We start from the raw sequence: 17,552 nt of genomic DNA, 5'->3' as shown, positions 1-17,552 counted from the left end.
GCACAGAACATTTAAAAAGCAATGTAGAGTTCCCGTCCTGGCGCAGTGGAAACAAATCCGACTAGGAAGCATGAGGTTTCAGGTTCGATCCCTGATGGGTTAAGGATCTGGCATTGCCATGAGCTGTGGAGTAGGTCATAGACAAGGCTGGGATCTGGTGTTGCTGTGGCTGTGGTATAGGCTGGCAGGTGTAGCTCCAATTGGACTCCTAGCCTGGGAACCTCCATATGCCATAGGTATGGCCCTAAAAAGCATAAATAAATAAATAAATAAACAAATAAATAAGTAGCAATGCAAAACTTTAACTACCCAAGAAAATCATTAGTAAATATTAAAATAATATTGGCGTTCCCGTTGTGGCGCAGCAGAAACAAATCCGACTAGGAACTGTGAGGTTGCAGGTTTGATCCCTGGACTTGCTCACTGGGTTAAGGATCCAGCATTGCTGTGAGCTGTGGTGTAGGTTGTAGATGCAGCTCAGATCTGGCGGTGCATGCAGTGCCTGTGGCATAGGCCGGTTGCTCCAACTCCAATTAGATCCCTAGCCTGGGAACCTCCATATGCCGAGGGTGCGGCCCTAAAAGACAAAAAGTAAATAAATAAATAAATAATCTTAAAAAAAATAAAATAATATTGAAGAAGTGGTGAAACAGCTGCTGGTTTAAGACACTTGTTAAATCTGATAATTAGAGTTCAAATTAATTATTCAGTCAACATGTTCATTTCCTCAGTTTATTTTTATTAAAAAAAAAATTCTTTGAGTCAAAAATTAACTCACTTATTTTAGTTACCAGTATTTTTACCAGGAAGTTTTAACCAATCTTCAGTCATGAGATGCTGTTTGTGTCTTCCTAAGCCATATAAGTTTTCAAAGGGGCCAAAATTTGCTTGGTCTGAGTATTCTATTTCAGAACAACAGACATATTCTCCACTGTTGACCATCTAAAGCTGGTCACTCCTAATACTTTTTATGTGGGCCATACTTAGGGCCAAGAAGTTTCATACTTTTTATCTCCATTAGAAGATGACAAGTAGAGAGCACCTCTAGACTACAAAAAAATTCATTAAGACAGTGAATTTAAATTAGATTTCTGTATTTCTGCAGTTCATCCCTTTAAGTCCTATAGGTACTTGTTTTCTTTTCCTTTCAGAAGCTTTCTTAATTACTTTTGATTTTAAAAAACCTTATGCTGCAGTTTGGTGCTAATAAATTGTAGAAATAGCTATCTAGGTCAAAAGTAATTCTAATTTCTTTAAAAAAAATTTTTGTTTTTTTAAAAACTTAATGCATGCCACAGCAGCAACCTGAGACTCAGCAGTGACAATGGGAGATCCTTAACCCACTGCACCACCAGGAACTCCAAAAGTGACTCTAAATTTTTTTTTTTTTTTTTTGCTTTTGCTTTTTAGGGTCGCACCTGCAGCATATGGAGGTTTCCAGGCTAGAGGTTGAATCGGAGCTGTAGCTGCTGGCCTACACCACAGCCACAGCAATGTGGGATCCAAGCCACGTCAGTGAACTACACCACAGCTTACAGCAACACCAGATCCTTAACCCACTGAGCAAGGCCAGGGATTGAACCCAAGTCCTCATGGATACTAGTCTGGTTGGCTAACCACTGAGTCATGACGGGAACTCTCAAAAGTGATTCTGATTTTTAAATATTAATTTTCTGTATCAACAACTTCTAACATTTTATATCAGAGTTTTAATTGTTGAATTAACAAAAGTTAAGAATATTATAGTCATAATGAAGCATTATAATACTGACACCCTTAAACTTATTTTAAACATGATGTCTACCTGGTCAATGGGCTTAAGAGTGACAATTGTAATTCATTTTACAATTTAATTAGTTTATTAAAACCTCCATCAGTACAATCCTGCTAAGTCAAAAATACACTTTTGTTTTAAATATTTTGCCTGAAAGTTGATGTGAATGGGTGTAGTCTAAACACATTTGTTAACTCTGGCTTTCTTTTGTTTACTCATTTATTTAATGGCTGCACTTGTGGCATATGCAAGTTCCCAGGCCAGGGACTGAACCCAGCCGCAACCGCAACCTATGCTATAGCTGCAGCAATGCCAGATCTTTTAACCCACTAAACTGGGCTGGGGATCGAACCCATACCTCTGCAGCAACCCGAGCTGCTGCAGTCCAATTCTTAAACTAGCACACCACAGTGGGAACTCCTTATATTTTTTTAATTAATCAAAAGGAGCCCCTGCTTATCAATGGGCCCTCCTCACACTCTCTATGCTCCAGCTGTGATCCTCCATCAGTTCCCCAAACACACCACACTCCTCCATCCTGCCTCCAGACCCTCTCAATACAGTGCTCCCTTTATATGGATCCCTTTTCCTTTTTCCCCATATATCACCTCTACCTCACATTTCACCTAATTATTACCTATCCTTCAGGTCTCCTGAAGAATATCACTTCCTAGGGCAGTTTTTGTCTATTCCACTAAATTTATTCTCCCTCAATAAAGTTAGGTTGTCCTAGTACTTACTTCCATGACATCTGATAGTTCTTCATGGCACTATATACATGTATAATTACATAATTGTACCTTTTTCTTATTAGCTATAAGGCCCATAAGAACAAGGAACTAACAGTTTGATTAATGACTGTGTTGGTAATCAACAATTGATGAAAGGCATTTTAATTGAGCTATCTTGACAGTTTCCTCTTATTTAAATTTTTTAAAAGTTATCTTTAGTTCTATCTTTTGTTTTATAAATACTGTTTAAATATATCTCTTCATTTAAATGTGTGTTCACTTTATAGCTATAAAAGGTTACATTTTCGTAAAAAAGATGCAAAATTTTTAGTATTTTAAAAGTAACTGTTGGAGTTCCTCTGTGGTTCATCGGGTTAAGGACCTGGTGTTGTCACTGCTGAAGCTTAGATCGCTGCTGTGGCACAGGTTTGATACCTGGCCCAGTAACTTCCACATACCATGGGAGCAGCCAAAAAAAAAAAAAAGAAAAAAGAAAAAAAAGTGACTGTTTAATGTAAGCCTAAGTTAATTATAAAAAGAATTAATGCCTGGAACATGCTTGAAATTATCACCCAAGAAATTTGCTGAGTGCTATGCTAGAAAATTTGGGCACTAGCCCAGGAAACTTAAGACCGGAGGAACAGAGAGATATGTTTAAAAGATATCCTACACGGCTATATATCCTGCCCCTTCTGTAATCAGGACATAAAATCCCTGAGAGAAGAACAGTAACTCTTTTATTTTTTTTGCTTTTTAGGGCCACGCTTGTGGCATATGGAGATTCCCAGGCTAGGGGTCAAACTCGAGCTACAGCCACCAGCCTACACCACAGCCACAGCAACATGGGATCCAAGCCATGTCTGTGACCTACACCACAGCTCACGGCAATGCCATTTCCTTAACCCACTGAGCAAGGCCAGGGATCAAACCCGAAACCTCGTGGTTCCTAGTCGGATTTGTTTCTACTGCACCAGAACTCCCAAGAACTGTAATTCTTAAAATTTTTTTTTTTTTCTTTCTGGCTGCTGCATGGCATATGAAGTTCCTGGCCCAGGGATCAGATCCGAGCCACAATCATGACCTAAACTGCAGCTGCAGCAACACCAGATCCTTAACCCACTGTGTGGGGCCAGGGATTGAACCTGAGTGTCAGTGCTCCCAAGATACTGCCAATCCCACTGCACTACCGCAGAAACTCCTAAAGAAAAAATTCTTTTAGAAAAAGTATTCTGCTTAGCAGTAGCAGGAAGAATGGGCTCACATACAGCTATGGATGAGAATTAAACAGGCAATTTATTCCTATTTGTCAGGACTTTCTAGCAAAACATTAAAAACTTTGTATTACACATTGCTGTAAATTACAAATAAAGAAAATTATGCTATAGGTGATCAATAACGAAAGATACAGTATTACCTAATATTCCCATATCTGTCCATACTGAAAGAACCATGCTTGACCACCATCTTGAAAGGTGGTTGGTGTTAGCAAGGCTTCCAACCATCATATGAACAGGGCCTTTAACAAAGCAATCCAGTTTCTCCAGTGTGTCACTAATGGGATTGAAACAAAAAGGTGATTCTGGCTACACTGAAAAGCATCAAATAACAAGGGATTATTATTAATGACTAAAATTTCTTGTGCACCTACTACAGTCAGCACAATGGTAGATGCTTTACATATTCATCTCATTTACTCCTTCCCAATACCCTGAAATGTAGAAAGCTATCGCCATTTAATGGACAAGGAAATAGGTTCAAAGAGCTAAAAGTTTGCCCAATGACACAACTGCTAAGTAGAAAACCTGAAATTTAATTCTAAAGCCTATGGACTTTTCTGTAAAGCCTCTCTGGGAAAGTAAGGTATTCAGTGAGCAATGGTATTGAAATGGCAAATAAAAATGGATTCTCTTTTCTACAACACAACAATCAAAAATGGAAAATCACGTTCCCATATAAAATACGTATGCAAACAAGCAGCATATTAATGGAAAAGTTGGGCAGCTTCATCACTCACTCATTCTCTCCATCTTGCCACTTGATTCAAATCCACGCTGTGGCAAAATGTCTAATTTATTACAAGGCATGGGCCTTCAGGTACCAGGACAAAACTTCAGTGGTTACATATCAAGGGTCCACTGTTGACATCAGCAATATTTACATTTTATTCTAAGGACTAAAGCAGAAATAATTGTATATATAACACTGAAGGATAATACATACAATTAATTATGTTCATATGGGGGAACCAAGATTTTCTGTGTAAGAGAAAAGAGAAAAAATATAAATTTAAAGTTTTAAAGGTCTGTAATGTCCAACCTGAATTGGAAATATTAATGTCAAATCACGGTTTGTGATTTATTTTTATTTTTATTATTATTATTTTTTGTCTTTTTGCCATTTCTTGGGCCGCTCCCGCGGCATATGGAGGTTCCCAGGCTAGGGGTTGAATCAGAGCCATAGCCGCTGGCCTACACCAGAGCCACAGCAACTCGGGATCCGAGCCGCGTCTGCAACCTACACCACAGCTCACGGCAACGCCGGATCCTTAACCCACTGAGCAAGGGCGGGGATCGAACCCAAAACCTCATGGTTCCTAGTCAGATTCGTTAACCACTGTGCCACAACGGGAACGCCTGTGAATTATTTTTAATATGTGGTATTTCCAAGCTCTTTCAACTAGAAGCAGTAACAAAGTAGTAGTGACAAGCATCCCAAGCATCCAAGTTATTCTTTCTAAATACCACTCCCCATAAAAAGGATTAGGGCTCCTTGGAGACTTGGCTGATTCTGAATCTGAGAAAAATAATGTAACTGTGAATCATTTATGCTGAACCAAAAATCAAGGAAGCTATCAAAGACTGATGGATTCATGTCAAAAGGACCTAAGAGTAAGCACCCACTGACAAAATTCTGGATAACCTGAGCCTGAGAAGAACAGAGGATAACTGATTGAAAGACAAGGAATATATAAAAACTTTTGAGTCTAGATAATGACACTCCAAAAAATGAAAGCCTCAATGTCAAAAAAGAGAAAAAAACCCCCAAAGAACCCTCTCATCTGCTACCACTAAAGCAATTTAATTATTAAACCTTTACTCTGAAAATTGGTCCTTAAAAAAAAATCCAATTATATATCCTGCCTTTTCAGTAGGAACTACAGTACAGGTTAATCAAAAAGCTCCAGTTAGGAGTCTCCGTCATGGCACAGCAGAAACGAATCTGACTAGGAGCCATGAAGTTGTGGGTTTGATCCCTGGCCTCGATCAGTGGGCTAGGGATCTGGCTTTGACATGAGCTGTGGTGTAGGCCAGCAGCTGAAGTTCTGAATAGATCCCTAGCCTGGGAACCTCTATATGCTGTGGGTGCGGCCCTAAAAAGCAAAAAAAAAAAAGCTCCAGTTAAAAAGGAAAATTTCCTCTACAGAGAAGAATGCAAGTTTAGAAATATATATGAATATATAAATATATATATATTTAAAATAGGATACAATATGAACAAGAGGGTTTGTCTGCAATCCCTCACAAAATAACTGATTCAAACAAGGATTGTTAATGGACACTAAAAATCATTAGACATAAGCCTTTTAGGAAACAGACACTCACAATGCCCAAGTATCATTCCACAGATTATTTACTAGCTGTAAAGGGAAATAAAGCTAATTTTTCCATGGGGTAGCCTGGCTGTTACAACCTTAAGTAGTCAAAATTAACATCACACTCAAAGATACAACTAGACAGCAAGTACTACTTCCTGATGTGATGCAATATGAAGTACACAGCATCATCTACAACACATTCTCTCCAAAGAAACCTTCGGGTCTAATTTTTTTTTTTTTTGCCTTTTTGTCTTTTTGGGGCTGCACTGGGATATGGAGGTTTCCAGGCTAGGGGTCCAATCAGAGCTGTAGCCACTGGCCTATGCCACAGCCACAGCAATGTGGGATCCGAGCCGTGTCTGTGACCTACCTATAACCACAGCTCACGGCAACACCGGATCTTCAGGTCTAATTTTAATTTGTAGGAAACACAGGAATATAAATCAGTTTAAACATCACCAGGAGGAAATAACCAGATAAATCCAAAATGTGGACATCCTATAAGACCTTCAGACCAGACCCTTCAACAAGTTTGTGTCATGGAAGAGAGGAAATGGAAGGGAACCATCCTAAAATAAGAGCAAGTGAAGAGACATGACAACCAAATGCAACAAGTGGAGCTTCTATCAGCTCATATATTACCATGGTTAGCAGATACTGTATTCTTAGTATTTCCTCAAACACAAATGTCCATGAAAACCAAACCAGGATAAAAAGAAAAATATTTGTAATAACTTTCCAAACCATGGAAACGATACTTTATTGTACTCTACTCACCTCCACTTAGGAGCTTCATGACTAGCCACAGCTCATCTTTTACCACAAAAGACGTGTAGTAAGACACAATATTAGGATGATGGCACTGACTCATGGCTTGAATTTCTTTCTACAAAGAAGAGAAAACATGATAATTCATAATATGTAAGCTAAAACATAAGTTTATAAGTTACTGAATCCAGATTTGGGAATTTTGAGACTATGTCTAGGATTTCCATGGCCCTGACCTCCTCAAGCATGGTTAAACTGGAAACTGGCACAACACTATAAATCAATTAATTTTAATATTAAAAAAAAAAGAATGGTTAAACCAAAAAAACCACTTGGTGTTCCCACAGTCCATTCTGACCCTACCCTTTTCATTCACTATACAAGTAATCTCTAAAACCAGAAACACACACCACTTATCACACCCTGGACAGCACTACAGAGGCCTCCATTGGGACGTGTGACATTTTTACTTTAAGAAATGCCATTGAAGAACCACCTTGAGAAATCAGGTTTTACAGTCATAGAGAATAATTACTAATAAACAGATGGTTGTTTTTTGTTTGTTTCATTTTTCCCCCAAATATTGCTTCAGTGCATTTCTGTGAAATGATTAATAATTCTCACTTCAGGAGTTCCTGTCGTGGCTCAGTGGTTAACGAATCCGACTAGGAACCATGAGGTTGCGGGTTTGACCCCTGGCCTCGCTCAGTGGGTTAAGGATCTGGCATTTCCATGAGCGGTGGTGTAGGTAGCAGATGTGGCTTGGATATGACATTGCTGTGGCTGTGACGTAGGCCGGTGCCTACAGCTCTGATTGGACCCTTGGCCTGGGAACCTCCATATGCCATGGGTATAGCCCTGGAAAAAGACAAAAAGACAAAAATAATAATAATAATAATTCTCACTTCAAAGAGGCCATAAACTAAATCCAAAGCAGAAACTTGAGCCCAAACTCTAAGTTATACCATCTCAGCTAATGAATTTAAATTAGATTTGGCATGATAAATGCCTTATAAAAGCCCTGTGTGATTAGGGCCCTGCTTACCTCTCCCTCATTCTTACTGTCTTAGCTCACCCTATTCCCAATCTACCCCATTCCTATGATCCAGCCAGAGTAACTTGGCTAGCCATGCTTCTTCTAACCCTATTATTCCGTCTGCCTCAAATACACTTTCCTCCTTTTCATCTACCTAAAAGCACCAATTCTTCCTTCTGATCCCAACCAAAATACCCTTTCCTCCCAGCTCTCTAGGTTCAGTTAGGGGTCCCTTTTGTTGGCTTCCAAGCTCTCTGCATATCTCTGTACATCATGGCACATACATACTGGATAGTACATCAGGGGCTTATTTATCTGTTCTTCCTTGCCAGACTGAGCGCTTCAAGAAGGCAAGCAGTTAAAAGTGGATTCCTGGAGTTCCCATCCAGTTAAAAGTGGATTCCTGGAGTTCCCATCGTGGCGCAGTGGTTAACGAATCTGACTAGGAACCATGAGGTTGCGGGTTCGATCCCTGGCCTTGCTCAGTGGGTTAACGATCCGGAGTTGCCGTGAGCTGTGGTGTAGGTTGCAGACGCGGCTTGGATCCCACGTTGGCTGGCAGCTACAGCTCCGATTGGACCCCTAGCCTGGGAACCTCCATATGCCGCAGGAGCGGCCCAAGAAATGGAAAAAAGACAAAAAAAAAAAAAAGTGGATTCCTATACATGGTGGGAATTATCATACTAAATTGTAATTGCCCATTTATTTTTCTGCATCCTTTACAAAACTGTAAGCTCAATGAGAACTCAGACTCTGCATTACTGGCACTTATCATTGTGCCTGGAACACAGTATACCAATTTATCTCTCCCTGGCCTTGCTCAGTGGATTAAGGATCCAGCATTGCAGTGAGCTGTGATGTAGGTCCCAGCCATAGCTCAGATCCCACACTGCTGTGGCTGTGGCATAGACCAACGGCTGCAGTTCTGAGTCAACCCCTAGCATGGGAACTTCCATATGTGGCAGGCGTGGCCCTAAAAAGCAAAAAAAAAAAAAAAAAGGAGACTATGGAGGGGGATAAATTGAGAATTTGGTAAAACACCCACTAAATTACTAGCACAGTCTTCTGTACTAAAAGCTACGTAAATATGAAGAATAAGGAGGAAGGAACTAATGTAAGCACCTGCCTACTGACATAGTTATACAGAATTTGAAGAGATATGTACATATGGGAGAGACAGGACAGCATGTATGTGCCAAATGAGCAGAGATTTATCTGGGTTTAACGGATACACACGTTATATATAAAAATAGATCAGCAACAAAGGCCTACTGTACAGCATAGGGAATTATACTCAATATCTTGTAATAATTTTAAATGTAAAAGAACCTGAAAAAGAATATATATGTATGTATAACTGAGTCACTTTGCTGTATACCTGAAACATTGTAATTAACTATAATTCAACTAAAAAAAACAAAAAAACAAAAATAGAAATAAACGAGCAAAATACCAACAACAAAAAAGGAGACTATCATAGGAGAGCCATAAAATTTAAAGATTAAAAGATCCTTAAATACTGTCTTTCTTCTCTGCTAGTCCTTTAAGGAGGAAGAGGAATCTTCTTTTATCTTAATTCCTGTTGGAGTTATCCCTTTCCTTTCCAAGAGAAAATATATATATATTTAGTGCTTGGCAAGAGCACTCATTCTGACTCAAATTTCCCAGCAGCTTCCTCTACACTCATAAGTGATTTCAAGTACTTCCTTGAAATTCCTCTATTGTCTGTTAATACCAGATCTTTTGTCTGGAATGTTCAGTTCTCCATCTGAAGCACTCTGAAGCCATGTTTTGGTGGTAACTGTTCGTTTCTTCTTGAAACTTACTTGGTTTCTATTGTTTCTCCCTGGTTAGAAAACGTTCTCCAATATGGGTGATTTTCCGTTAGGTCACACAATTCAGTGAGACCCCAAGGAAAGTTCGTTCATTCATTCATTCACTCAGAGTGAACAAAACAAAGTCCCTGCTATTATGAAGTGCTCTTTCTAGTACTAACAATTTTTCCATCTATAACATGTCTAGGTAACCTGCGTCTTCCTTTCCATTAACAGTCACTGCCTGAATTTAGAGTCACAATATCTCTCTGTGAAAGCCCAGTGTTTCTCAACCTATGGGTTTTAATTTAGTTAGGTTGAAAAATAAATTTGGCAAATCACATTGAAAACAAAAAAGAGTTCTCTTATGGCCCAGTAGGTTAAGGATCTGCAATGCCACTGCAGTAGCGTGGGTCATTATTGTGGCACATGTTCAATCCCTGGCCTAGGAACTTCCAAGTGCCGTGGGTGTGGTCAAAAAACAAAAACAGAAACAAAACAAAAAATAAGATAGAAAATCAGAGTGTGTTCCACATAATGAAGAACAGTTTTATGAAAATGTTGAGTTATATTATACATATCATATATATGAATATGCTGTTCTTTGATGATTCTAAACCCCTGCCTGGCAAGGTCTCCATCTTTGCCTCTTCAACCACAAACATCTCCACAAAGGACTCCATCTTTGTAACTGGGAGTTCTCTTCTTCCTCTTACTTCAATACAGATTTATACTTTTCCTAGGCATTTGTCACATAGTCTTGTACAACAGGCAAGGGTCTTAACTATTCAACTAGACTGTGAGCCTCCTGGTAGAAGGAAAGATATTTTAAGCCTCTTACTGGTCCCTCCAATGAAGGCAGTCCTAGCATCTACTAGAGAAGACTAAAAATCTCAATACAACTTCACTGTGTGCCTTTTTTTTTTTTTTTTTTGAGAAGAGTGAGTAAAATCTCTGGAGAAAATAAACACAGTAAGATTTGACAGCTGATTTTACTATCACACTTAGCAAAGGCTGTCAGACAAGAAAACACTATGACGAGAGAAAGGAGCAATACACTATCGTCTCACTAATAACTGTCACACAAAATAGACACCCATAGTGGCTTTACATTGGTACTCTCTGGAGAACCCACAGTACCTTTTCTGCACTATAATAAAGATACTTTTGAAAATATATTTTAGGAGTTCCCTTTGTGGCTCAGCAGTTAACGAACCTGACTAGGATCCATGAGGACTGCAGGTTCAATCCCTGGCATCGCTCAGGGGGATCAGGTGATGCCGTGAGCTGTGGTGTAGTGAGCTGTGGTGTAAGTCGCAGACATGGCTCAGATCTGGTGTTGCTGTGGCTGTGGTGTAGGCCAGCAGCTGTAGCTCCAATTCGACCTCTAGCCTGGGAACTTCCATATGCCATGGGTGCGGCACTAAAAAAAGCAAAAAAAGAAAACAGAAAAGAAAATATAGTTTAAAGTCAGGAGTTTCTGCCATGGCTCAGCGGAAATGACAAAAAAAAAAAAAATTTTAAAGTCATAACATCAAGAGTTCACTATGTTGAGAACCAATAAAATTTTTAAGGTAAACTGAAGGGCTTCCTATTTCTTAGAGACTCTGGCACTCAGATCTCAGTTCCTGACACCATTACAAACAAAGGAGGTTAATGAGGCATTCTTTACATTCTTTTACATATATTTCTTCGGGGTTTAATGGAATCTTACCCACATACCCACCGAGAAAGCCAATTATCTTCAACTTATTTTAAATCACTTGCCCCTACCTTTTCTTAATTGCCAAATATATAAATACTGCATTTGCACTGCAAAACTTATTGAAGTATCTGGCCAAACTTCATGGAGGTTTAACCAATTTTTTTCTTTTTAATAAGGTATATCAAGTTTGCATTCCTCTAAAAACACCCTAATGTAATAACAAATATTACTTTCAAGAATTGTCAACTGATATTTGAGAATAAATGTTCTACTTTTTTTTTTTTTGGTCTTTCTGCCATTTCTTGGGCTGCTCCTGTGGCACATGGAGGTTCCCAGGCTAGGGGTCGAATTGGAGCTGTAGCCACTGGCCTACGCCAGAGCCATAGCAACTCGGGATCCGAGCCATGTCTGTGACCTACACCACAGCTCATGGCAACGGTGGATCCTTAACCCACTGAGCAAGGCCAGGGATCGAACCCGCAACCTCATGGTTCCTAGTCGGATTCGTTAACCACTGCACCACGATGGGAACTCCATGTTCTTTCTACTTTTGAACTAAGATTATAATCAATCATTTGTTAGTATTATATGAAGTGGAAAACAACACTTGAGTCAGAAAAGCCTGATTTTTAATCCAGACTCTGTTGGTTATCATGATATATTTCCCTCATTTATAAAATGGAGTAACTACCTTTCTATCTCACAGAGATGTTTACAAGGTTAAAGTATACTTTAGTGCCCAGCACCAAAAAGATGTGTGGTATTATCATCATATGAACTTATTCAAGGTATTTAAACTCAGCCTCAGTTTCTTTAGTCATAAAGTAATAAATAATAAAACTTTCATTCATCCTAACACTACCCTTAAGAATTATGTAAAACAGGAGTTCCTGCTGCAGCACACCAGGATCGGCAGCACCTTAGAGTGCTGGAACACAAGTTCAATTCCCGGTCCAGCACAGTGGGTTAAGGTGGGCTTATGTTGCAACTGCAGCTCAGATCTGATCACTGGTCCCTGAACTCCATCTGCTGCAGGGGCCAAAAAAAAAAAAAAAAGGTAAAATAACTGGCAAATGATAGGAATTCATATTGGACTTCTCAAATTCAAGTGTTAATATATAGATTAAAAATATTGTTTTTCTTTAACAGAATTAGTTTTCAGTTTAGACTTCTTTAATGATCACAGCAGTTCAAACGCCCAAACAGTGTTCTAAGGTATTGTGGGCATCTGAAAATCCAAGATCATGACATAGCATTTCCCTCGGCGTCTCCTTCTACACGTCTGTTCTCTCACCAAGGACAGTTCAAGATCACTCCAGCAACCCAATTCTTCAGCTTCTGTTTATGCATCACGAACTCCTGAAGAAATACATTTCCCTTATCTGCTGAAAGTTCTGTAATAATTCTATTATCTCCTTATTCCATTTATTCCCTAAATACTCAGTACAGACTATACTAGAAATAAAATCCAGTCTGGGACATTGGAAAGGCTTTGGGACTGTTAGATCATCCCAGTCCTAGGTCCTGCCCTTTCTACTACTAGCTGTAGTTGATAATTTCTTACAGAAATTATCTAACAATATTATTTCATATTTGTGTGGCAATTTATAGTTTTCAAGTACTGTATCATTTGATCTTCAAGAAAAACCTCATGAAGAACACACACAAAGAAGATGTTATTTCCTTTTTAAGCCAAAGAACCTGAGGATTAAAAAGTTAAATGAGGAGTTCCCGTCGTGGCGCAGTGGTTAACGAATCCGACTAGGAACCATGAGGTTGCGGGTTCGGTCCCTGGCCTTGCTCAGTGGGTTAACGATCCGGTGTTGCCGTGAGCTGTGGTGTAGGTTGCAGACGTGGCTTGGATCCCGAGTTGCTGTGGCTCTGGCGTAGGCTAGTGGCTACAGCTCCGATTAGACCCCTAGCCTGGGAACCTCCATATGCCACGGGAGCGGCCCTAGAAAAGACAAAAAAAAAAAAAAGTTAAATGATTTGAAAAACGATCCCATTTCCCTTACTGAGCACTTATACATACTTAAACTACTCTAGGTGTCATGGTGCATAAAAGAATTTCAAAATGATCCCTGTGTGACTAGCTTTTAACACCACAGAACCTCTAGTTGCAGCTGTGGACCCTTGGGACCTGCATCCTCCTCTCTGTCCTCAGCCCTTGGAGAAGCCAATGCTGCTGGGATGTGTGTGCATGAGAGAGATTCTGTTGCTCATCCTGCACCAATGATCAGAATGTAGATTGGTACCATGTTCCTAAAAGACCAAAAGCCTTTTAAAGGATATTCCATTTGACCATGAATCACAATTGCATGATACTATTTTAAGGAAAGAAGTAGGCAAGCATTGTTTATAATAATATAAAGAAAATAAAAATCATCCAACACCAGAGACTAGGTTACATAAAAGTATTCAATGGACTACTACATAAGTACTGAAAACTATATTAACTCATATTTACAGACACAGAAAGAATTCTATGATAAATTTTTCAATGGGAGGTCCTGTCGTGGTATAGCGGAAAAGAATCTGACTAGAAACCATGAGGTTGCAGGTTCGATCCCTGGCCTCACTCAGCGGGGCAAGGATCTAGCGTTGCCATGAACTACGGTATAGGTCACAGATATGGCTTGGACCTGGCATTGCTGTGGCTGTGGGTAGGTTGGCAGCTGTAGCTCCAATATGACCCCTATCTGGGAACCTCCATATGCCACGGGAGCAGCCCTAAAAAAGAAAAATAAATAAATATTAAAATATTTTTTCAATGAAAAGACCAAGATATGATTACATTATCATAAAAATACAAGGATGTTTAAATGCACGCATACAGCAAGTCAAACTTGGAATGAGAGGATTATAAGTAAATGTGTTTTCTCTACTTACCTGGATTTTATAAATTTTATAAAAAGCATTACTTATTAATGAAGAAATCACAAACTTTTTTTTTAAAAGAAATAAAAAACTCCAAGCTATTTTCCACTCTAACATGAATACACAAGAAATATGAGATGTGCATACCAGGAGTTCATCCATGCTAGTTTGACATTTCTCAAGGTTTATCCGTTTGATTGCCACTTTCTCCTTTTTAGGGGTACAATACGCTGCTTGGACCACAGCTGTTGCTCCACTCCCTAAAGATAAATATATAAGTGAGTAAATAAATAAATTGATAGATACAAACAATACTTTTTTTTTTGTCTTTTTGCTATTTCTTTGGGCCGTTCGCGCGGCATATGGAGGTTCCCAGGCTAGGGGTCGAATCGGAGCTGTAGCCCCCAGCTTACGCCAGAGCCACAGCAACACAGGATCCGAGCCGTGTCTGCAACCTACACCACAGCTCACGGCAACGCCGGATCATTAACCCACTGAGCAAGGGCAGGGACCGAACCCACAACCTCATGGTTCCTAGTCGGATTCGTTAACCACTGCGCCACGACGAGAACTCCCCAATCAAGACATTTCTAATTCTTACACAATTCAAACAAGAGAATAATTCTTTTTTTTTTTTGTCTTTTTTGTTGTTGTTGTTGTTGCTATTTCTTGGGCCGCTCCCACGGCATATGGAGGTTCCCAGGCTAGGGGTTGAATCGGAGCTGTAGCCCCCAGCTTACGCCAGAGCCACAGCAACGCAGGATCCGAGCCGTGTCTGCAACCTACACCACAGCTCACGGCAACGCCGGATCATTAACCCACTGAGCAAGGGCAGGGACCGAACCCACAACCTCATGGTTCCTAGTCGGATTCGTTAACCACTGCGCCACGACGAGAACTCCCCAATCAAGACATTTCTAATTCTTACACAATTCAAACAAGAGAATAATTCTTTTTTTTTTTGTCTTTTTTGTTGTTGTTGTTGTTGCTATTTCTTGGGCCGCTCCCACGGCATATGGAGGTTCCCAGGCTAGGGGTTGAATCGGAGCTGTAGCCCCCAGCTTACGCCAGAGCCACAGCAACACAGGATCCGAGCCGTGTCTGCAACCTACACCACAGCTCACGGCAACGCCGGATCATTAACCCACTGAGCAAGGGCAGGGACCGAACCCACAACCTCATGGTTCCTAGTCGGATTCGTTAACCACTGCGCCACGACGAGAACTCCCCAATCAAGACATTTCTAATTCTTACACAATTCAAACAAGAGAATAATTCTTTTTTTTTTTTGTCTTTTTTGTTGTTGTTGTTGTTGCTATTTCTTGGGCCGCTCCCACGGCATATGGAGGTTCCCAGGCTAGGGGTTGAATCGGAACTGTAGCCACCGGCCTACGCCAGAGCCACAGCAACGCAGGATCCGAGCCACGTCTGCAACCTACACCACAGCTCACGGCAACCCCAGATCCTTAACCCACTGAGCAAGGCCAGGGATCGAACCTGCAACCTCATGGTTCCTAGTCGGATTCGTTAACCACTGCGCCACGACGGGAACTCCAAGAGAATAATTCTTAACTTGTTCTTATAGTCAACAGTAGATGCAGAAAAACATTCTAAAAAGTAGACTATCTATAAAAGCAAAAGCCTCGACCATTTCACAGAATTGCCAATAAATACCAACATGCACACAAAAATAAAAATTGCTAGAGTCCCAGAGGTTCTAGAATATGACGACATAGGCTTCCATTTCCTTGCTCTTCTTCTCTGAACACAACTAAATTCCCTAGAAATAATTCAACAAACAATCATAAAATGATTCTGAAAGGTAGAAAGAAGCAGGTGGACTGACTAGGAACCTCAGGATGAAAGGAAAAGCACCACTGCAGCTCCCTGGGTTTGTTTGTTTGTTTGTTTTTAAACTCTCACCTATCCATGTTTGGGCACCAGAACAGCCTGCCTTCCAGAACCACCAAAAAGGATAGGCAGACAGATAAACAAACAAATGAGAAAAATTCTTCTTTCTGGCCAAAGGACTGTAAAAGGGGAAGCTCAGCAGAGATCTAGAAGACAGATTCTCCAATCCACCCAACATACACAGCATTAGCAACAGCATCAGCAGGGTCTCTCCCAAATACCCAAACTGCATGCAGTAGGCCAGATTCACTGCCCCAATCTGCCCTTAGCAGCAGCAGGGAGAGGGGACAGGACCCACATCCACCAGTCAGCCTAGGTAATGTTTGCAGAGATTAAATAGGAGTTCCTGCTGTGCCAGAGGAATAAAGCAGTGCCAGAGCTCTGAAAACTAAGTTATCATAGGAATTACAAAGTTCACAAAAGTAGGCCAGGACTTACGCCTTAAACCTAAGCAGAGTAACTGCCTACTAAAAGAGAAATTTTAAATGAATCAGTGGTCTCCTAACATTAACATCCTAAACACCTGGATGTAATTTTAAAAAGAAGAAAATCACACGTCACATCAAGAACCAGGAAAGGAGTTCCCATCGTGGCGCTGTGCTTAACGAATCCGACTAGGAACCATGAGGTTGCGGGTTCGGTCCCTGCCCTTGCTCAGTGGGTTAATGATCCAGCGTTGCCGTGAGCTGTGCTGTAGGTTGCAGACGCGGCTCGGATCCTGCGTTGCTGTGGCTCTGGCGTAGGCCGGTGGCTACAGCTCTGATTCAACCCCTAGCCTGGGAGCGGCCCAAGAAATAGCAAAAAGACAAAAAAAAAAAAAGGACAAAAAAAGAAAATTAAAAAAAAAAAAAAAAAAGAAGAACCAGGAAAAACACACAGGGTAAGAAAAGACAATCACACTGATACAAACACCAAAATGAATTACATTGGAATTATTCTGACAAGAATTTCAAAGAAGCCATCATAAAAATGCTTCAACAGTTAAGAATTCTCTTTATTTATTTATTGCTTTTTAGGGCTGCACCTGTGCATATGGAGGTTCCCAGGCTAGGGGTCAAATCGGGGCTGTAGCTGCTGGCCTACACCACAGCCACAGCCACATCAACACAGGAGCCAAGCCAAGTCTGCAACTTATACCACAGCTCATACCAGAGCCTTAACCCACTGAGCAAGACCAGGGCTTGAACCTGCGTCCTCAGTGGATGCTAGTCAGATTCATTAACCACTAAGCCATGACAGGAACTCCAAGAATTCTCCCTAAACAAATTTTAAAAACAGAAAAATCTCAAGAAAGAAACAGAAATTATCTTTTTAAAGTACCAACTGAAGGAATTCCCAAGA

The 17,552-nt window shown here is 40.3% G+C and overlaps 1 protein-coding gene across 2 annotated transcripts in view; it reads right to left on the bottom strand.

Annotated features, from left to right (window-relative positions):
- Positions 1 to 17,552, bottom strand: part of OXSR1 (oxidative stress responsive kinase 1) — a 96,734-nt gene that overhangs the window by 61,012 nt on the left and 18,170 nt on the right. Inside the window, exons 1-3 of one of the 2 annotated variants that reach the window (XM_047770261.1) lie at positions 14,448 to 14,466; positions 6,878 to 6,986; positions 3,920 to 4,056 (exon numbers count right to left, since the gene is read on the bottom strand). In XM_047770261.1, coding sequence (XP_047626217.1) covers positions 3,920 to 4,010 — 91 coding nt within the window. In that variant the 5' untranslated portion in view covers positions 4,011 to 4,056; positions 6,878 to 6,986; positions 14,448 to 14,466. Of the gene's footprint in view, positions 1 to 3,919; positions 4,057 to 6,877; positions 6,987 to 14,447; positions 14,561 to 17,552 lie in introns of those variants that run through there. The other variant, XM_047770257.1, reaches the window with a different exon arrangement.

Source organism: Phacochoerus africanus, chromosome 1 (genome assembly GCF_016906955.1).
Source record: "Phacochoerus africanus isolate WHEZ1 chromosome 1, ROS_Pafr_v1, whole genome shotgun sequence".
NCBI lineage: Eukaryota > Metazoa > Chordata > Mammalia > Artiodactyla > Suidae > Phacochoerus > Phacochoerus africanus.
This window is presented reverse-complemented; position numbering and strand designations above follow the sequence as displayed.